This window comes from Melanotaenia boesemani, chromosome 15 (genome assembly GCF_017639745.1).
Source record: "Melanotaenia boesemani isolate fMelBoe1 chromosome 15, fMelBoe1.pri, whole genome shotgun sequence".
NCBI classification, from domain to species: Eukaryota; Metazoa; Chordata; class Actinopteri; order Atheriniformes; family Melanotaeniidae; genus Melanotaenia; species Melanotaenia boesemani.
Window position 1 is genome coordinate 5,558,493 of NC_055696.1, and position 23,900 is coordinate 5,582,392.

Here is a 23,900-nt window from a genome sequence, read left to right on the forward strand (position 1 = left end):
AAATAAAAAAAAAAAAAAAACATTTTATGGACATGTAAATATGAGTAAAAGGCAGATTTTTAGCTGAGGGAGTTTTGATAAGGAGTAATGCTCAATGCTTCAATGAAATTATCATAAAGATGCAATGTAATCATGATCCACTTTTGGTGGACATTTTTGATTTTTTCATATGGTAAGTAGTGTCTTTGAGTGAATGCTGACAGTAAAGACCTGTTTCCTTATAGAAAGATGATTAGAGAGGACGGAGACAGGCACGGAGAAAGTACAAAGCAAAAGCAGCCTTTGTATTTCCCTCAGAGGAGCCTCCCCTTCTGGCTCTGATCTGTTCCTCTCCTTAAATCAGAGATAGCTGCTCTGTCCATCACTATTCCCAAGGGAGACTCTACCTGTCAATCTGCACTAACATGAGCTTCAATTCTTCTCCTGCATGTCCCCAAGAGCATGCACATTCATATAAACAAATCAAACCCATGCACGTGTTCATATCCACATACACACAAAAAGGAAAAATAACTACCCAAGCAACCTGGTTCTGTTCTTACCAAAGATTTACACCCCGACCAACCCAAAATTTAATTCATGAATTCCATGAATGAGGATCACAATGTAGATGAAATTTTAAAAAAATCATTCACATGAAAAAAATTGAAGTGACAAATTTTTGGTTCTGCTTCCCAATTTAAAAGATTGAGTAAATAATTAAATAATTGAATTAAAACGATTAAAAGGAGAATACATTCACTACTGAGTGAGATTTCTAATGTTTTAGCCAAAGTAGTATCTTTTACTGTGATGCGCTCGTCTCTGTCATCCAAGTTGGCACCATCTCTCCTCCAGGAAATTGTGGGTTCGGGATGTCCACGGGGCGGCTGGCACTCCAGCACAGCTGGCTCTCCCACGGCAACCATAACGTCAACAGGATTCTGTCTGAAGTCATCACGTAAAACTGGAAAATACACACACAGAAAGAATGTAAACAGAGTGGAGTTCGGTGGTGTTTAAAACTGTTAACTTATACAGCGTTATGACAAACTGAGTTTTTAAAAATGTTAGAAGACATGAAAATTGCTGCCTTGATTGTAATAATTTTTTTTAGATGTCAGTTCCCTTTGTTGAAAATACATCATATGTTCTTTTTGACATCAACTTGACAATGGGCTGCTTACTCCATTGCATAAAACAGCTGTCTATAACTCATCCATTATGATATATTGTTAATATTATTTTTCATCTAGATTATCTACTTATCTGAATTGGTCCCAGTAATTAATCACTAAAATAGTCTATGGATATTAGCTGCTGAGAAAGGCTTTTTCTAAATGCCTAACAGAAAGACGGGAGGAGGATGTACTGCAATAAGAAAAGTGAGATCTAAATGTCTCCAGTAGCAGGAAGTGGAAAGCTACCACAGCAATTTATCATCTTTACTCAATGAGAAGCCAAGAATCTCAGCCAGAGATGAAACAAACTTGCATGTAATCCAGAAAAGTGTGAATTCTGGTGGTTAGATGCTGCTCCTTTCTGTCTCCACCATAAACAGTACATGGATGCTTTCACTGTGCAGCTACAATCCTCAAACATGTCAAGGCGGGACAGGTCATGGGTAAATAACGCAAAATTGGACTATGATTTTTTTTTTTAAATTATAGCAGAAAAAGAAATTGAACTGATGCATTCAGAAGAAAAGTGGGGGTTCCCTTCGATGAGAAGATTTTTGCCCCCAATGAGGTGAACATGTGCTAACACAGACGCCTGTGCATGAGTGACTGCTGTTAAGCATTCCCAGTCTTGGATTACAGGATGAGGGGGTGCTTAGAACCTGAACAAGCCAAGGGAGCTGAGCCAAGAGAGAGCTAGCAGAACAGCAGAATTTAGAAGAGCCAGATTGAGGTGAAAATACAGGAAACAACGAGGAAAAAGCATAATCACTCCCAGATGGTGGCAAACCATTCACCTCGGGTTACGGGTTTATACATTACACTGAGCAGGGAAGCCCGAGATGCTTGATAACCACTGAGGATATGAAAGAACAAATTGGGACGACCTTTTAATTGGAACTATTTTAGCCCATGCATGTCTTTGAGCTTCACTCTGCTATGCTGCCCTTTGGATCTGCCAAGCATAGTTGCGACTGGATGCCTGCAGTTGACTGAATGCTGATGGGAAACAGCTGTCTTACAACCCCCCCTCTCCTTAAATCCACCACTGCCAACACCGCCATGTCACATGATAAAAGACCATCCTCATGGGACACAAAAACATGGTTGAGGTTACTTCAGACAGGAAGAAACTGAGACCATCACAATTCTTTGTACAGTGTCTACGTGCATGCTGATTGATTGACTGATACCGTCTTATAATTCCAAAAGCAATCAGGTTACACATCTGCTTTTACTATTGTGTGAGGCCCAATGTTTCCGTAAGATCTGAAATCCTGGATTATTTCCTCTAACCCCTTTGTTGAAGATTTACTTTGCTGATAGCATTAGAGTTTGTCTAAGAAATATGAACAGAGCAGAAGAATTAAAAGCAGAGGAAGCTTGTGATTGTTAGTGAGGAATGTCCTTGTGGGTGAAAGTGAACAGGGAAAAGTTCTCTGCTTTTTGCATACTATAGTGATATGCTTGGTACACAAATAATGTAGATCTGTTTGCACAACTGTTTATATTCTCAGGAGGGAAATGCATCTGTTTACTAAGTTATTACAGGAAATCATGTGTGCCCAAGTAAAAAACCATACAATTATACTCAAAGTAAATACTTATCCTGTGACTATGTTCTTCTCCTGACAATCTTCAGTTCTCTTGTCATCTACACAGCTCATATAATTTATCCAAACCTGTAAACATATCCTGACATTGTACTTCCTAGAAGTGATACTGCTGACACTGCTGTCTTGCCTTTAATAACTTAAGACAAGGACATTTGCAAAAGCAAACTGTGTACAAGGAGACAGAAGAATGCTGACAAGCTCCACAAATTGAATCTCTTATTGTGTTTGTTCTCAGTAAGCTTTCACTGAGGAGTCATTTATATTTTCTCTCTATGTTCCTGTGGAATAAAAAAATACCAAATCTTTGACTTTAATCCTGTTTTCTTGCCATCCGTTTCTCTTTTGCATCTTCATTTTAAGGCTTTGCACACCATGTCTCTTGTTATTGTCAAATCCTACTTTTTATTTGTTCACAACTTGCACATTGTGAATTTTACATGTTTTTGAAGCCATTCATAGCTACGGCTCTAGCTTCAGCTTCTGAAACCAACGCTGCTTGCCTGTTTAGCTGGAGCTTTGCACCTTTCGCTGCCTTCTTTTCTTCCTCCATCTGATCCCTCTAAATGAGAATCTCACAGCCCACTTCAAAGCATCAGCCCTTGGCCTCTCTAGTCTGGATCTGACAGTGTCTGACTTGTTGTTAGTCCTCTGGAGCCTGAGCCACAGCTTGAAAGGCCTACTGCAGCCCAGCTCCAATAATCCTCTCTGCAGAGTCCAACTGGACCAAAAAGGAATACAATCATACCCCACAGATAGTAGTGGGGTGGGGCGCATACAGATTCCCTATCACACTACATCACTAGAAAAGACTGCTGGAGATACATTTTGTCATGACGGGCTTGACTTATCCTGCTTTGTATTGTATTCAAAGCTGTTGCACAGCTGTACAAATGTTAGTACAGTGATTATTTTTACGTTCCAAAGTCAAAAGCGGCATTACTCTGAGGCACTGATGGTTTAGTGTCAAATTTGTGTAAAGTAAGGCAGCATCTGTGCATGCTTCTGCCTTCATCCCAGATTGTAGAAAATAAAATAAGACACAGCTTGTCTAAATATATGTTAAAGCATTTTTTTCACTTAAATGAACACTTCTGAGGTCATTACTATGATGTATTTTATGCTCTCTTATAATTCAGTGGAACCTTCAAGTAACAAAATAGTGGAGGCTGTAAGTAAAAGGCATGGATTCATGTCATGACGAGTAAGTTATTGCAAGCGCAAAGAATGAAGAACGTAAACCACTTTTCTTTTTTTCTTGCTCAGTGAGGAGTGACCAAGGGTTAAATTGGCCAGAGCTGTCTGAGACCTGACACATAAGCTGATGCTTCATCATGGGATCTCAAGCAATAAACACTGGTCATGATTTTCAGTTAGTAAAGATTAAGACAATGAAACTCATTTATATGTGTGTGTGTGTGTTTTTTTTTTTTTACCTGTTGGATACCAGGTACCAAGAAATTGCATCAGAGCCCTGATTAGAACTCTCATAATCAAAGAATCTAAAGTGTTATACACTGATTGATTCAGAGACCTCATCAACTGTCAAGTCAGTCTGAGTCAGTTACAAGGTTGACATAAAAAATAACAGCAGGTGTGAGACATTATTGAAACATGGACTTCAAATAAGTAACTGCATCAAATTTGTGTCAAATTTATAATTATTGGAACTCCTTGTCAAGTTTTTTGCAAGCCTGTTAATGATCCATTCATTTCAGCTAGGTGTGTTAAAATAAAGACACATCTAAAAACACGCAGGGCAGTGGGTCCTGAGGACCGGGACTCAGAAACGCTGGTCTTACTGATGGAAATAATGACCTGATTACAAATAAAGGGGTCATCTGGTGTAAAATGTAAAGCTAAATTTATAAATGAAAACAGTCCATGATATCTTTTCATTAACAGTTCTTTACTTATGATGATCCAGCTTTAATCACTGCTACACAAAGACTTTAACGTCATTGATAAAAAGAAACGCTTTGAAACAAATCACAAGTTTTATTAGTAAGTGTTTTTTACAGCATTATGGGCCAATTAACTTTGCACAGTTGTCATATGTGGTGGCTTTTATATCCTCTTCATAAAATGTAAATAGTTTCAACAGACATATAATCCCACATGCAGGCAGTCGGTGAGATGATGCTGTATGAATGCTGCATTATGATCAAAAACGTGGTTGGGTTAATGTAACATGTAGAACAACACATACAAGTATAATACGTGCTGCATTCACTTACACTTGGGCATCCGAAGGTCAGTTTAAAGTTTAAAAAATACTTTTAGATGTTTGTCTATATTAACCTTTATAAATAATAAATGGAAAAAGATTTCTTAAGCCTGTTGTCATCATAACAATGCTGTTTTGGGACAAAGCTTTATGACTTAAGTTTGAACAATTACAATTGTTTTAAAACACATACACCTTTTACACTGTAAAAATATCACAAAGCATGAAACACCATACATGTATGTGCAAGTGTTGTAGCCTAGCATTTGATGGAAAACTGGTTGCCAAGCTGACCACAAACTTAAACGTAAAACACTGTCAAAGCACTACAACAAGCCTGATGCATCATTACGTGGGGACAGATTTACTAATCAAACTGCAGCATGTCTGCCAACATGATTTCATAGACCAGAATTAACTAATCAATAGATTTAAAAAAAAAAATCCCACCATGTTGAAAAAGGAGAGCTGCAATTTACTACACTTCTGATGACAGTATTTGTATAAACTACATTTTAATGTAATCTGGGTCTAACAAAGGACCTGAATGCAACTCATTCGAAGTGATGCTACATTTACTTTTTTTCTTCAAAACAGATGTTTGGTATTTTTTGTACTGCCTGCTCATTAAAATCCTTACTTTAGCAGTAATTTAGTCAAGATGGTAAAATCCATTAAAAAAATATTTCAAAATTCTCTGATAATGTTTGGTTAGAAGCAGCAGGCTTATGATGGAAAAATATAGCTAAATGATGGCTTCCATTTAGCCAGATGTTTAAAGCTGAGGTGGGTTTTAAATTTCATGTCAAACATAAGACAGTGAATGTATATCATTTAACAGTAGACTGAAATAATTGACAAAGTCATCTAATATTAAATGATGTGAAAATGCTTTAACGGTACAGTGAGTAAGCATCACTGCCGTCTAGTGGTAAAATGCCAAGCACAGTTGTGAATGTACAGTAGCCGTCAGCTGCCAGATTCTTCCAGACATAAACATGTTTTCATCTGCGAGTGGATTCAGTGGCCTCAGGTGCAGCGTGACTAGACTGCAGGTAATTAAACTTGTATACACGTGTACTGTCTTCTTTTTTGTGCCTTTTAGGTGTTACTTATCTCACACTCTAGCACCTATCAAACAAAGCCCAAACTGTAGGGTTTAAACACAAGGGGTTCTCAGCTGCCATGTTTATTTAATTACTTTATTAATTTTATATGGCAGCTGCCATTTATGTCAATATAAATGGCTCATTCTAAGAGAATAAATTGTAATAATTATTTTGGAGACATGATTAGATACTAATAAATAATGTTTTTACTGACATATTGCATTTTTCTATCATTGACCTTTGATTTTGTTATACTGCCCCTTTAAAGTGTAATACCACTGACTGCCACTTCAAAAAGCCGCCATTATAGTGGCACTACTGAATTTTGGCAGATTTTCGCACACAAGTGGCCCCTAAAGAAGACAAATTTGACATCTGTCTTTCATTTTGTTTCTTCTCTGAGCTCTCTCCAGCGAATTACAACCAGTCTTATGTTGACTATATTGCTTGTTGTCTTTTTTCTTCGCTTTCTCGGAAAATGTGTTCTTGGGTTTTTTTGCTGAATCAGTTACAGTGTAAAATCTAAAACAACCAAAGGTGGATATCCAGTTGTTGCCATGCGACCCGGTGACATGAAGCAAAACGCTGCTGTCACATGCTGCTTCAGGTTGGAACACAAAGTGATGAAGTGCAGTTTCTCAGCACAGGGACACAGTAAAGCAATGATGGCTCTAGAAATGTGCATATTAAATGTCAGAGTGCTATTAAAACAAATCAGAAGCAACGAGTTATAAGGATTGAAATCTCTGTAATATCAAAAACAATTATCATGAAAAATATAGATAGATAGATAGATAGATAGATAGATAGATAGATAGATAGAGAGATAGATAGATAGATAGATAGATAGATAGATAGATAGATCATACATATGTGATTCCCCTTTTAATGTTCAAAATCATTTAGTTAGCCTGTGAATATTTCATTTGATTTGGTTATTTACTGTTGCCTGCTTATAGTGTTGCTTTTAATGTTTAGGTAGAATTATAGATTTTATGCACACAGATTACAGATTAGCCCACTGTCTATGCAAAAGACACAATGTAAAAGAAACATGGTACTTTTTAGGTGTTTTGGACTGATACTTCACCAAAATAGCATTCCATAAGCAAGGATAAATAATAATTCTGAAATTTTAAATTTTCCAAGTAAGAAGCCATCCTCTTTCACTAAAATATCCAGGACTTGAAAATAAAAAACAAATAACTACAGTCAACCCTAAAAATACAGCTTTCAGTGGATCCCAGCAGATATGAAATCCTTGACTTTTCTCACAATCTATCTCCTGACCTCTCCCTACCCCCTAACTCTGGATCTATCCACCACTCCCCTCCTCCTTCACCTTCTCTTCTTGCTCCTGCAGAAATGTAGTCTGGAGAGACAGAAAACTGCAGGAGAAACAGCTGCTCCACAGAAAAACCAATACGTGTAGCTCATTTATAATAGTTGGTATAAAGAACAAAGAGACACAAACAAAAACGTACAACCAGGAGGTTCAGTGGGCTCCATGACCCTTTGCATGTACCTACTGAAGCCAATAACATAATATGAACTGCAACCAAGCAAATCCTATAAAAATGGAGGTCTTGCACATACAAATTAGACTCTGTGAATAAGATCAGGCTTGTAACTATGCCACGTGAGATTTGTAAAATCCACAACATCCAGAAGACAGTGCACTGTGCTTGTAAAGGAAACAAAAATTCCTTCCTTGTCCTCCCCAAGCTCCGTATTTGAATTTCATTTTCCTCAAATAAATCATTACTCAAAGAAGTCCCAGGGCTAACAGACTTTTCTGCATGCAAGGCAATAAATCTATCTTATGTTTGGCGAGCCAATTAGCTCAACACAGTGGCTCACTTACTGGGTTAAAGCTCCCAATTGTAATATTTGTTGGGTCTTTTAACTCTTAACTTCTCCCATTTTAGTTGTAGAAAACAGATTTCCAGTGTATTAATAGCAGACGTAGCGTACAGTACAGCTTTAGCTTTAAAGATGGATACCTTTGCTAGTGTGTATCAGTGTTTACCTGAGGCATCTGGATTTCTATAATTTAGACAACTCTTATTAGATTCAACATCTGTCATCATTCCTTTTTTTCCTAAGAATTAAATCATATGTTAAAAAAAAGACTGAAGAGGAAAACATTTATTGAGTTGCACTGCTGTCTGACAGAGGTTGTCTATCGTGGTGAAGTGAGCATGAGTGTAAGGATGGATGCACCAGTTCAGCAGTTTTTTGGAAGTTGTGACACTATAATCCTGTTGATGTTCGTGCAGAACATATCATTCGTGAGAGGCAGATACGAAAACCAGCTAAAAGGATTGTGTAACCTCCATTTTAATCTCCTTCTCTCATTCTATCCCTCCATAAGAGGGAAAGTATTGCTGGGAATAAGAAGAGGGTAGATATGAAAAGACAGACAACCACAAAGCAGATTAGGAGAATTAGTGAGGTAGCAGAAGAGCTGGGTGAAACAGAGGCTAAACAGCTCTGATAGGGTGAGGAAAATAGTCTGTTACAGAAAGGTGCTTGTGGTTTTCTTCAAACAATGCCTCAAAAAAGTGGATTTCTGTGTTTTGGTTCATAATAGATAAACAAATACTTAAATTAGAGTTTTCAAATGTTCAATTTATTTGGATCACCGTGTAAGCAGCAACACATAAAGGATTACATCTGTTAACAAACTCAGACAAGTAATATAAACTTGTCTTTTTGTTTTTAAGATATAGTGCTCTTACTAAAGTCATTCCCACACAATGGCTCCTGAACTTTGGAGCACAAAACAATGATCAGGATCACTCAGTAGTGCAAGTTCTCATTTTGACCACATAATACAATTTACACCAAACACTCCCTCTGTATACAGAACTGTTATTAGCCTAATGACAATGATTTTACTGAGTACCTGGGAACCCCAAAAGTCAAGAGTCACACCCATGTGGACAATGAATGGAGCCTAAGGTAAACATTTCAAGGATATTGGTAAATACCTCATTATTTGCAACTGGTGACTTTCACTATTAGGATTAATCACATGCTTTAGAACAACCATATTTTCTCAACTACAGCCGCCACAACATAGTAATATATATTTACTGTTCCTGAGTTGCAGGTGCAACCTCAGTGCCTCGCAATGTCCTCTATCCTGTGGGGTTTTCAGACTACTCTCACAAGAAAACATGTTTTAAGTACCTTTCTCACAGAAGTCACAGAAATTACTGCATTTTACTTTGGCTGTTGTGTTCAGGGCAGTGCTCAGATGATTTATGTATTTAATCATGTAGTTAAGTATATTAAAAAAAAGTACTGCTGAGCCCATCCATCCTGCTTATAACCCTTTTTCACACTATAGTGTGAAATATGATGAAAACAAAATGGTGAATCCATCATTAAAATTTCCAGGTGATACACAAAAACTATTACATTGTTTTCCCTGAAAATCATTAATTAACTGGTATTTATTATCAGTTATTTATTGATATATAAATTGCACATAAAGTAATTACTATTTTGGAGGCTTTGCTGAGAAAGTGCAATGTTTTAATTTATTTACTTGGAAGTGATACTTCATAAATGTTTTACTTGAGTGCATTAATGTTAGTTTTTCTCAAAACATTGTCCATTCCTGCAGCAATGTCAGTGTTCTATGATAAATAATGGTGTTTATAATCTCATTTAATTAGTCATTCCAGTGTGAGAGAAAACCAACAGTCTCTCTATTTGTTAAACATGTGGACCGGCATGAAATTACTGTAGGATGAAATGTGAATTGAATTAAAATAGTTTTACAGGTTTAGTAATGTATTATTTCTTCCCTAGCATTCACTGAAAATACACAATCTTATAAATTATGCTATGAGCAAATTACTTTTAAGTGCATCTTTTTCTCAATTAATTCAGTTCAGGTTCACCATTTTAATTAAATCAAGGTTCTATTAAACAAAATAAATGAAGAGAGAGTAAATCAGACCTAAAATAGCAGATTGGTTTATTTAATAAGTGCAAATGCAGTCAGGAAAATGTTTCTGTCCTCGGGGCACACAGTACTTATGGAAAGGCTGTTTTCTCTCAAACATGTTAGAAAACTAAAGGTACTAAGTTACCATCCTTTTAATTTTCTACAGAGTTTGTTTATTAAGACAGAGTGCTTCTTCTAGTTTCTGATAAAGCAAGCTTTGTAAGATTCAAACTGAAAGGTTCATCTGTGTGGGTGTCTCCTCTTTTCAAGTGTTATTGTCTAAGAAGATTGCACTTTGTAGAGCTTTTGACCTGATGCAATTAATCCAAAGAACCATTCTGCTCATTAGAGATGTTCTTTACTATAAGCACCAACCTGGCAATTCATAAAAATAAGTTAATTTGAAATTGCAAAAATCCTCAATCCCATAGAAACTGGTGTTTCATTATACCAGACAACTGGAATTTGACTTGGTTGGGTTATAACAGCAGGTAGAAGAGCAAATACCCAAGAATGCTGGATGGACATCACTAATGAGATACAGCTACAGAGAAATGAACAAAAGGGTGTCGATGGTAGTAGGTTGAAAAAGCAGTAAAAAACAAACAAACAAAAAAAAAAAAAAACAGGCAAAACCGGCAAAACCGGCTTTGTTGAACTCAAAACACAATGACCTACATACTTAAATCTATACTCACAACACCTCTCCACTGAGACCTGACCTTCTGCCAGAAGATGGTTTACAATTTGGTCCCATGGCACACAAACATTGCTTTATTACATCTGCAGCCTTTTCCATCTGTGCAGCAATTACATGCAGTGTGTATGCAGACTGGGACAAGAAGAATATCCACTGGTTTGTAATTTGAATCATACTAAATCTCTTTCTCAAAATAAGACAGTCATAACTGTTGATTGTCAGAAATAGTAAACACCTGAATCCTTCAGCTAGGGAATGGTATAAAACCAAACCAAGTCCGCTTATTCTGAAAAATTAGGAGAACTGGAGGCAGTGGAAACATGGCCCTTTCACTCCAGGGCAAGAGTCCCTCTCATGAACGCAGAGAAGCCACACACACACCACCCTTTAACCCTCTCATTAGTGTAATCCTGCATGAGAAGAGTAAATTGTCATGAATAAATCCACTTAGAAGCCAGTGAATGAAAGACTTTCACTTTGAGATGCTTGCATTACCATTTCAATAAGCGTGCCACACTGCAAACTGTTGGCAGTGTTTGACAGAGTAATTGGGAACATTAACGAGTAGATAAAATATGGTTAGCTAAGGGACGTGTGTGTAAGTACGTATGTGTGAGTGTGTGTGAGTGTGTCAATTAATTTTTTTTGCACAGACAAAAAAAAAACACATTTGTAGATTTTTCCACTAATAGGGCTAATGAATCCCCCTGAAGGACAGAGATTGTGAGAAAGTCTTTGCTGGCTTTGTCTGACAAAACAAAAGAACTGGAAAGCAGACGCGAGTCAGACCTTGAGACAAATGTATTCCAGAATTGGCCCAGAGAAACCTTTGTTTGAATAGAATGACCTCGACGATGGTGTTTGGAAAAGCTCCTTGGGCTAGGCTGAGTTTTAAATAAGCACCTTTCATGAACTGTACACAAAAAGAAAAGAGGGGCAAACTTTAGGGTATGTGCAATTACACACTGCAGACAGAGCATAAATCTGACACTTAGTGGGTCACTCTGAATAAATGAGCATCTACCCTAATTCCTACCTGCCCTTTGTTTGTGAAAAAAGACAAAGTAGACGAAGATAAAAATAATAAAGTGCAAAACCCAGGAGAGATGCTCCAAGAGAGGAGTGCACCCAGGTCAAAAACAGAGGAGAAGATGAGGAGGGGGATCAGGAAGAGCTGGCGGTGGGGAGGGTGATATTGTAACAAAAAAGAAAAGTCAGACAAAGACATGCATACTGTAGAAGCATGGGAGGGAGCTGAGATACAGACACAAAGAAACAAAGAACTACAGTGACTGCAGCCCTGAATTAGACAACTCAACAGTCACTGTTTGCTTTAAGGTGAGGCAGGTGCCAAAACACACAGAGTTATGTGTTAGGAAAAGCACACACCGCGCACACACTCAGTTATGGTTGCATTCCGCATCTTAATGTACCCTGAGGTGCCCGAGTCTTTCCCTTGTCATCAATCTGAGAGACAACTCATGGCCCAAGAGAGAAAGAGGGTGTTGGCAAATATGTAATGCTCTCCAGCACGACGGAAGAAACGAACATAAATCACTCAAAGATACCAAGCAGAATCATGAGCTGTTTTCACACAAATATTTAGGACCATGGCATTATATTTCCAAGGCCTATTTTATGCTGATTTACAGATATACATTCTGCATTGAGATACACAACAATGCTTTATTTCAACCAGGGGAAATTACATTTTTGTGATAGAATAAGTTGCTGACAGTGCAGGTGGAGATAGCAAAACCACATGAGTTAAAGATGTTTCCACACAACTGCTGGATATATAAGATAAGCAACATAAAATACATATATTCTATTTACATGTATAAGTATTGTAATACGGCCCCTCAGTCCTGCTGAAAACATTCTACTTCCCTTACTTATGTAAAGCTGGAGGATTTGGAAAAAAAAAGATAAAAACAAAAAAAATAAAATAATGCAAAATGATTAATTAATCCGGAAATACAACATGCTTCCACATTATAAAATGGAACAGTAGTATTTGGCACTTACAACCCCTTAAGTCATGAAGAGGCTAAAGGCCAGTGATTTAAAGAGGGAATGGGAACAGCAATCTGGTAAAACAGCAAGCTTGTTTGGTTTGGACCGAGCTGCACCAGGGAGGAGTGAATAGTAAGAGAAACGAATGAGGGGTGAAAGATGAAACTTTAATGATCCCTCTGGGGAAATTGGGCATTTTTGGCAACAGAGGGAAGAGTATAGATAAGAATAGAGTAAATGTGGGATTCTAGATGATACAAGTAATTAACACAAGATAAACACATTAAGGGTAAGTGCATAAGTCATCCTGACTGAGTAAATGAAAAGTCAGATAGGCAAAAACACATGTCCACATGGAGATGTTTAAAAGATCCAATATTATAGCTGACATATTGCAAAACTGCAGAAAGAGGAAGAGAGTGGAAACAGATTGAGCAGAGGAGAGAAGACAACCTGAAGGACTGAGGTGAAGCCCCCTTCAGCCCCCTTAATTGGTGGAGAACAAGAGGTCTCTGAATAAAACTTGTCAGAAGACAGAGCATGGCTCATTTTTCCTCTGCCTGCACTACACATTTCCCCTGAGTGGCTTAACTGAAGCTATCTCTGAGCTGTGTTTCTAAAGTTCTTCGTACGCCTCCTCCTACTCGCACCTCCCCTTCCCTTGTCACCAGTCCCAGCTGTCTGTCCTCCATCCTCTCTTGTGTATCTGTCTGTTGCTGGGACAACAAACTAAACACCATCTCATGATTTCCAAACATAACAACTGTGCTCAAAGTAGCAACAACCCCCATAACTCTGCACCTTTTTCTACATACCCCCCTCCCCCATCTCACTGCTGGAGCAAAAGACCTTCCAATATTTCTGCTTGTGGGTCTTCTCCCTAATTATCTTGCATGGTGGACGAGGTAGCCTGTACCATCCCCCACAACTCTGTAGCTACCACTGAGAGACCCCGATGAATAATTTCACGTTTTTCTAGCCTTCTCTGTCTCTCGTTGTTAAATTGATTATTGTAGAGAGAGCTCAGCTAAAATAGCAGCCCACTGGCTAATTTGTCTTTCTGACGATCAGAGTCAATGTATCAGTGTGGGGGAGGGCAAAGCAGAAGGCTTGAAATGATATGCAAAGAAAGGTGAAAAGTGTGATTATATGAGAAAAAAAAATATTGGGTACTTCGCCCATCTTGTCTCTGATAGCTCATTCCGTTTGATGTTTTGGTCAGAGGCACAATTTGGAAACGTGGACATTTGCATATGATCATGCTCACGGAAAATTGAACAAATTGAGAGAGGTGCATCCCTGAGAGACATCTATAATTACATGAAGTACATTGGAAAACACTGTTACTACAACAGCCTGTCATCTTCCCTCTCACTCCTTGTTTCTCCTGTGAATCTCAATCACAAACACTGCGACAGCCCCAGCTAGAACATTCATCTGTCAGTGTTTGATTCTATGTAAAGATGGCTGAATCTTGTATGACGTTAGCCTCCAGGTGTTTCCAGTCTCCATGGCTGTGACAAGACTCCAGTGATGACTGGAAAGAGTGTATCATTTGGGCACCACAAAGGTTACTAAGCCTCTACAAACACTGTGCTTTATTATTAGTTTGAGCAGTTCATTGAATGAACTGAATTGAAATAGACCATCCTGACTCAGTATTCATTAGCATTCAGTGACTCACCTGACTGATGGGAGTAAATTAGGGCGGAGCATCATAATTATGTGTCATTCCAAAGATGCAAGTGCAACACCGCAGTATTGACAGTTAGCTGTAATGAAAGGTTGAAAACCTCAAACTTTTCCTATTTTCTTTCAGGTTCCACAAAGCAACTGTAATTCTGCACCATTGGAAAGTAAGCTGATTCAGCCGCCCACCAACCCTCCTCTCATCTCTCTGTTTTCCTGCATGTGCTGTACACCCTCATCACTTTTTATAGCCCCTTGTGCTTTCCTGTCTCCCAACTTCAATCTCTGCTTACTCTCATCTCCTTTGTTTCCTCCAAGCCAAGCGCCATCTCTCAAGGTTTTTGCTCCTCCCTGTCTCTTTCCCCTTTTTCTCCACTTCAAACCTGCCGTAAAGTCTTTCAGTGAAGAAAGATTTTCCTCAGTGATTTTTTTAGGCCTGAGCTTTCCTCTTTTTTTTTTTTTTTTTCCCTCCACCAGTCATGTTGTGCATTCTCCACCCCCATTTTCAACCCTAAACTCCCCCCTCAAACCCTCCTAATGGATCCCATGTCAGCAGAATACCAGAGTAAACCACAAAACTGCACTGCGGCTTCATGTCTGTCTCTGCCTCAACATCCCTCTATCTCTCTTTTATATTGTAAAAATATAGACATATCAGCAAAAGCACCGTGATAACCTGTTAGATTCCTATTTTGCAAGTTTTCATTGATGAAATATTTGTCTTTCACAAATATTATTGAAACATTGTTTTTCATTTTCCTCCTCTGCAAACTGCTGAAGCTTGACTTTCCCTTGTCCATGAAGCCATGGAAGCTATTATTAAACAAGATAATTACTCAGGTCTTCTCTGTTCCAACCAAATTGCTGCTCTTTCTAGTAGACTCAGCACTTACTGAGTGAATGAGAAGATTTTTATCTAATATTTTGTGCAATAACTTGCATCCCTGAGGAAACCACAAAAAATGTGCTTAATAAACAATCCTGTCCGCTCAAAATTATGCTAATACATCACTAATTTACAGCAAATATGTTTTAGTATAAACACGATGCCAGCTGGATTATATTTCTTTCATTGAAATATTGAGGAAGCATTAATCATAGTAATCATGTTGCAAAATGTTGGTAATGACTGTGCCTACAAAATAGCCAGGCATAATTAGATTTATTGATGTTCAACTGGAAGATTCTTGTTTAAGGTAAGAAAAAAATCTATACAAGTTATGTTTAAATAATGAATTGCAGCAAATCAGCTCAGACAATTATAAAATTTTACTGTATTTCTGTCTTGAACAAATCTAACCATTTTAGAAAATTAGATTTATGGGGGAGAAATGCAAGACTACAAAGAAACTGTTCACACTGTGCCAATCATTTTCAGCTTATCAATGAAATATGCTCTAGTTTAAACTGAACCTTTGATCTAGTACGGAAAAAAAATCAGTTGAAATGTGTGCACAGATAAAAGGCTTAATAATTTCCACCTCAGTGGAAAATATGTGCTCTTCTTTGCAGCAGGATTCAGTTTTCAAGCCTCGTGTTTCTCTCTGTTAAAGCAACACTTTCAGCCAATGACAAGTTTTTTTCTAAAGCGCTAACAGCAGGGATTCAAACACCAAAATCACTCTGGGTTCTGCTCTCTCCTTTGGTGAAAGAGGTAGCCGCTTGTTGTTTGAGTGGTAGTGCATGCAGGCGGCTATTCCGTATGTGATAGACGACCCGATAAGGGACTGACAGGGACAAACTGTCACATCTCTGCTGGGCTCTACACGCCACAGGTACATGGTATCCTAGCCAAGCCTGGACAGTGACAAATGGAACCAATTTCCATTTATTTATCTACGTGTTGTGTAGACCACAGAACACATGCCAGCCTGCCCCCCATAAATCTTTATCCTGTTAACACAACACCAATAAACCAATACATTAGCCCTCCCAAGTAGCGGATTAATCAAGCATACTGTAACACGATGTGTAAAGAACATGAAGACATTTGCTGTGAAATTAGCAGCAAAATACACATCAAGAGGACAATTATAAAATCCATGCACACAAGGGCTCTCATAAGCATGGACACACAAAGAAAGTGAACAGTGTTTCCTGTAAAACAAATCTGGAAAGCAAATTGGAGGGGGTGCGCTTAGGGGATAAGTCTGGGGCCAAAACCACCTCACTTTTAACACAGTAATAGGCTTCTACTTGGCGGATAGACAGGGGTGCTGGAAAAAGCTTTGGGGAGCAATGTGGTCATGGGGGAGGGAAGACTCACATTTATACTGTTTAGATTTGATAAGGCCTGGAAATTGCTGAGTGAGGCACCCACTTCTGCAGAGAGACAAGCAGCCTGCCAGACTGCCCCAGTGACTCCAAAAGGGTTGGCTCAATAGGGAAGCCTCACAAGACATGTCGACCCCTTTGCTATTAACCCTGCTGATAAAACTTGTCTTATATACAGATACCACCATCATAAGCAGCCAATCTACGCACATCTACGCACACTCACCTATAATGAGTATTCCTTTCTCTCCAGGTCAGCTCTCTTTCCATAACTCATTCTGCTGTACAAATCACACCCCCTTCTCTCTCACTGACATTAACATACACTCCCCAAAAATAAAACCTCTCCCTGCTGGTTTTGTCATATTACCTGACAGAACCCCAACAGATTTTTTTGCTCAGTGCCAAGCAGTCAGTGGTGTGAATGGTTGAGCTGCTGGATTTAATTAGTGCTGCGCCCATATGGATTAGCAGACAGACAGGCAAACGTGCAGGCAGCAAGTATGTCACATTCCCACCTGATCAGCTCTTAACATTGCCCTTGGTGGCATGCAAACACAGATGCACACATGAATACACAGCAGAGAGGAAACAAAGATGGTGGGGGACTGAGCAGCTTTATAATCAGGTGATTTCTTTGCCGTAAATTTAATTGGTTTCAGGAGCTGTAGAAAGAAAATGTTAAGGTTGGCTTGTTGCACCATGCGTGCAGAGACAGCTGGTCTGATGGGCAGGGGGTGGGAGGGAGCAAAGTGAACACACCGCTAAATAGATTATTTTAAAAAGCAGCCAAGTTGATAAACAGCATACTGTCATCCTGGCAGCATAGAAATGCAGATGGATGAAGGAACATGAGAACACTTGTGCCGCTTGCTCACATTCATTCTATCTGCAGCATTCCCAAATAGCAGATTTCTGTCTGATGACCTCAGAGTGATGTCAGAAAGCCCTTAATTTTAATCCACAAATCTGCATTTCACACAGTATGCAAACCATGTGCATATCTAAATGAAAACAGTAATGTAAATTTCCAAGATTACACTTCGGTATAGTTACCTCACATGCCACATAAAGGTTTCTATTACTATCACATATACAAGGCAGTTGAGCAGATTGAGGAGAAGAAAGCAGTGCTCAGACCAATAAGGCACTAGTATTTGTTCAAATGGCCTCCTCCACTAAGGTGTCCATTTGTCATCTCGAGCCTGAAAGTCAAATTATGCACTCCTACTAGAATTAGCTTCACTGATTGATCTACTCCCTGAATGGACCATGCCATTTCCTCATTTCTGCCCAACAATACTCTCAATGCATGAACCTAATGGAGTCATCAATGATGCGTTACGGACTGAGAGAAGAGCTGTAATAAGGTAATAGGGTTTGCTTTTTCTTGACTCTTACCATGGATACTTAGACTGTAATATGCTATTTAGCTTCAGCTGTATAAATACTGAATAATGCATATTGATGTGTGCTATGTGATGTGAAAGTGGTTAAGACATTTAAAACAGCTAAGCTTTGTATGAATAATAGTGTAATCTGCTGCAATTATGGAGAGATAGCTTATAATTAGCTCCATGTAATCCCTCCAACTGTCTCCTTCTCCATAGACTCAGAACTGTCTTCACATTGAAAGAAATGAGAAAGAGAGCAGCCAGGGACAAGGACAAGACATTGAGAGGACATTTAAAAAATAAAGAAAATAAAGACATGTCCTTCACATAGAGGAAAAGATTGTGGTGAAATCAAGGTCACAATGTCTGTACTTCAGTCCCACACAAAAAGACAACAAACGGCCTATTTCCACATCCTACCAAGGTTTTATATGCAGCCATGGCTGACTTCTACTTTCTTAAACTCCAGTCAATGTCTCATATGGCAGCATGTGTTCAAATTAATTGGTTTGTTGCTGGACGCACAGTTTTCTTCCGCTCTGCTTGATATAAATATGCAACTGCTTGGGGGTTTGAATGAAAAGTGGGAGGGCAACGTACCTTTTGGTAATTTACAAGGCAAGGAAGAGTGAGCTTTACTGGGACTGAAACCCTTGATTAGACCCAGTAGGTGTCTGTGCTGAAGGTAGCCTATGTTAAATAGCATCCACTGAGGCATTCAAACTAACATGCACAGGGTGTTAAAGTCCTGGTGTGTGTGAGTTTGTTGTTTTGTTCAAAACCAAATGGAAGTGAAGAGGGATGGCACTTAAACATGGCAGAGCGGATATAATGTAAACATTGTACAGCACATTCCCTGCTGTGTGTGTTCATGAGAGTGTGAAGCTTCTTCCAATTCTTCATTCTGGCCCCAATGGTTATAGTCTTGCTCTTCACTATATATCCTTCTCAGTGAGGAAGCATTAAGTGTATGCATGTATTTCTAATTCCCACCCACTAACATCTGGATTTTGTCTACAAAGGGAAAACGTAAAACCAATATTCAATTCCACATCAAATGATTGTGCAAAATTACTATTAGTCTCTGTTTTGAGCAGTGATGTAGACACCTGAGTGGACACAATTACTTATATTGAGTTTAATCTGATCTGAGCTTGAGGGAATGCAACCCTGAAATACCTTAAAAAAAAGAAAGCATTGTTGCACTGCAGCATCTAAGATGAAGGCTCTGGAACTGGCACAAGCACCAACTTGTAGACATAAAGTGACACACTGGATCCATTTCCCCAGTGTGTAAGATGGCTGGTAGCTCACTCTTAATCCAGCTGTTTGGGCAGATTCCTTGGTCCAATTAAAAAAAAAATAGTTTTAGTCAAATTTTGGTTGTAATAGCTTAAAGGGTTGTTCCTTGGGAGGCAAGAAGAGTTACTAGAAAAAAAAACTGCAGTTTTATGAGTACAAGAGTAGTCCTTACTGAGGATAATCACGCTGCTCCTGGATACGGGAAGAGTCAACAGAATTGTGTTTATGGATGTACCCTTAGTTGTAAAACCCACCTTGCTCCTGTAAAAACTGAATATCTTAGATTTATTTTCATTTTTTTTTTATATATATTTCTTTTGAAGAGGTCACCTACTTTAGTGGCCTGTTGTCTGGCAACATCAGGACCACATCCAGGAATCTTAACATTGACTTCAATCAATATTTGAACTGTGAACCGTACATCACTAAGGTCATTCAGTCCTGTTTCCTTCAACTGAGAACTACTGCAAGAATCAAACAACTACTTCCAGCCAACCTCCTATAAATGCTGGTGCAGACTTTGATTTTCTGGCTGCTAACAAAATCTAAACAACAGCCTCTCACCACCCCAATTCTTGACTGCATTCACTGGGAACCAGTCAAATAAAAAATTGATTTCTTACTTGTAAGACCCTGCATGGACTGACTGCTGCTTATATAGTAGAACTTCTGAGCCTCTGTTCCAGTGGTTGGCCTCTTCGATCTTCAGACCAAGGCCTATTATCCGTCCCCAATTCCAGTTCTTAAACCAGGGGTGACCAAGCTGTCAGGGTTTAGCTCCCAAACTTTGTAACAGCATTTCCCACTAAATCAGTTGTGCTGAATCTGTGGTTTGTTTCAAACATATACTAAAAGTACATTTCTATAAAACACCCTCCCTGTAAATCACCTCTAGATATTCTTATTTTCTTTTATTAGATACATTTGTCTTTTTGACTTGTGTATTTGTATGTCCTATATGTATTCATGCAAGGATATACACCTATGTGTTATTTCTGTCACATTTGTGAAGCACTTTGAAACTTTGTACTTTATAAAATTTTCTTGTAAGGCAAGATTTCTACCTCTGCTTTGTTTATTTTTAAAATGCCGAGCATTGAACTGTGACATGGACATTTGAAGCACATAGCCCACATCTTTTCAGAAATATTCAGAAAATGACTGAACCTGAATCTTGTGATACGTCAAAATAGAGTTTTGTAAAACCAAATGTTCTGACCAAAAACCAAAACTGTCTACATAAAAAGATACCACAGCAAGTGGGGGAATATCTGCACTGTTTCGATTTGGGTCAACTGCCTTTTAAATTCAAAATGATGAAGATGAATGACTGGCTGCGACTGACCCGGTCTAGCACAAGTATTGTACTCATTCCACAATACAGCCTGAAGAGACACAATTCAATTAACTCAAACTAAAATGGTGAGTGGACTGAGGAGTCAAAGGGCTAATCAAAGAGATAGGATTTCATACATATTTGCAAGCTAACAGTGGATATTCTCATCCTTTTACCTTTATGCCTTATTTCTTCTGCTTTCTTTTCAACACTACATCCATCCCCCATGGCAATGTGAGTCAGGCAACAGTATCCCATCTATTACAAAACCTCTAGAGATATTTGGCTTCTTAGCATGCAGCAGAGCTGCAAATGGTGAAACACATACATACTCATAGTGTATGCACACTCTCCCACAGTGGATACCTCTACTCTGAGATAATCAATGCAAACAGAGCAGCAGCAGATATAGAAGGTGGAGGCTGGTTCTTCTCAAACAAGCAAAATCAAAAAAAAGAAGAAGAAGAAACTATAAGAAGAAATAAAATATGTATGATAATGTTACCCGTGTATTTTGCACATGCATTTTTCAGACTCTATAGTTAATTTATTGTAACAGCTTGTAACTATGAGTAAATATGAGGGCTATGCGCTCCACATATAAATGCTGGAAAATAATAAAAGAAGCTTTTGATTTGATAAAAATCAAAAGTTATTCATTTATTTTTAAATTTATTTTTAGATACACTTACAGTGAAATAACTGCACATCAACAAAAATAGTGACAGTCTATTTATAAATGGTCCTTTGCATGAGTTGGGGGTGGGGGGGGGGTGGGGGTGACAGCCAGCGTAGAAGACATCAGAGTGACAGCTCTCCTGCATCATATCTCCTGTCTCCGCACACACCCCAACAAACCTCAAGGAAAAACTGACAGCACGTACAGATGTCCAATGGCTATTACAGGAAAAACTTCCTCATCTGTCAGTGAAGGGAACCAGTTAGCAAGCCAGCTGTCAATTAAACAACCACTCATCCAGAGAAGCCTCTTACACTCAAAGTACAGACGGGGCATAAAATGTTGTGTGTGTGTGTGTGTGTGTGTGTCTGGTTGTGTAGTATTTATTTTCTGTTGACAATTTGATGCAAGACCTTTAAAAAGACATCTCTCTTGGTATATGTGTCATATATATATATATATTTGGTAAAGTCACATAAGGAAAAAAGGATGTACTAACTCAAAATTGACAGAAAACATAAGAAATACTACTGCTTGATTTTAAATGTCCTGATTAAAATGAAGGGTTGATTTGCAGAAAAACTATTTGATCTATCCAATTATCAGTCCAGCTATTAATACTGGATCCCATCACATGCTATTACTTAATTTAGTGAGCCTGTAATTAGTTAGCTCTACGTCAAGGCCAAGAACAGTGCTTACAAAATGATGTACTTTTAATCAGTCTGAGAATTTGTCACAAGAAAATACAAAACCTGCCAGGAAAAGGTTTCACAGTCAATAAACTGGCCTAAATTCCTTCACAACCACAATATGCCAATACAGAGTCAGATATGAGAAATTCACACCTAATTTAAATCATAAAATACAAGGCAGCAGGAATATTCTGAAAGTGACAATGAGATATAAAATCAGTGCTTAAGTCAAACTTACATTTTGATGCGTATAAATTTCCACATGTGAAAGATATTTCTGTAGTGCTGGTACTTAGCAAACCAAGCAAATTGTGTATTAGGATATGACAGTACACCTCTCATTAATCTTCCACCATATATATTAAAGTTCCAGGAATCTATAGTACAATCAAGCAGAGAGCTTATAAAGCTACTTTGTTCTACTTTCAGTGAGATATTGATGCCCATGGCATCATTTCATGTCTTAAAAAAAGAAAAATTTGAAGATCGTCCTTACAAATGGTCTTTCTTCACTACATTTACTTTATGTCTACCCATAGATTTTATCTAAACATAGATCTATTGAGAATAGATTTGACTGTTTTTCTTAATTTTAACGGCAATATACAGTATATGCCATATATATTTACACATACACAGCATGTATGAATGTATGAAATAGTGAGCAAAAATAAGATGTTTCCCATCTATGTAACTCTCATGGAAAGTAAGTGTTACAGATATTTATATATATATATATATATATATATATATATATATATATATATATATATATATATATATATATATATGTTCCCATAACAGCTGATATTTGTCTCATCATCCATTTCTTGACTGACACAAGGAGGCAGTTGTTCATCCCTCTGACCTCAAAGACCTCAGACAGCCCTGTCATCATTACAAATCTCAGATAGCTTCACCACATCAGCAGAGCAGACACTGACAGCGGTCACAGAAATAAAGCCAGGCCCTCATCTTTTAATATGCATGTATAAATAAGTATCCTACATTTTGAAATTATGAATCAAGTAAATATAACGCTATATCATTTGATATGTAATGTCTGCATATTGACTTGTGTTATGCAGGTCTTAATCTTTATAGTAGAATTAAACTTAAAAAAAAAACAGGAAAAAATACAAGTGAAATCCTGAATTTTTTCTGAGAAACACCAACATTAAACCAGAAAATAGATTTCAGTGGCATAATAACATATTTTTCATGCTTTATTCTCATAAATTGCCAGTTGATTGCTGTTGGGAAAATGAGATAAATTCTGTGGTGTTTTTTATTTCTGATATCAAATATATATTAGTATGAAGGTGACAGAGATTTATGTCCCAAATGTAGCATGGTACCAGGTATATAATCTAATTTTAAAGTTTATAGGGAAGGACATTTAAACATGTGTAAATGAATAAGGAGTCCCAATGCTAAGGGCTATGTGACTTAGAAGATCCTTTCAATTATCTTCACTCACCTCTTCTACTTCAGTGTGCATCTTAGTTTTATTCTCTCCTTCAGCTCCTCATGTCTTGTCTCATGCTGTCTGTATTTGGGCCTTGTTTTAATATTTCTGCAATAGCCTTGGGAAGTCTGGGAGAAACAGCAAGGGGAATTTTCCAAATAGAAGAATATAGAGACGATGGCTAAACAGTGAACAGGGACTTAGTGGCTGCCTAAGGTTCCATAATGAAATGTCTATCTTTTCATATTCTATGGCATTTGAAGACAGAATTCTTTCATAT

General features: G+C 38.0%; 1 protein-coding gene across 3 annotated transcripts in view; it reads right to left on the minus strand.

The window, feature by feature from the left end:
• LOC121654726 (roundabout homolog 1-like) overlaps positions 1–23,900 on the minus strand; it is an 89,450-nt gene that overhangs the window by 21,865 nt on the left and 43,685 nt on the right. For all 3 annotated transcript variants that reach the window (XM_042008975.1, XM_042008974.1, XM_042008976.1), the window contains one exon: positions 789–946. In XM_042008975.1, the coding sequence (XP_041864909.1) occupies positions 789–946 (158 nt within the window). The remainder of the gene's footprint in view (positions 1–788; positions 947–23,900) is intronic.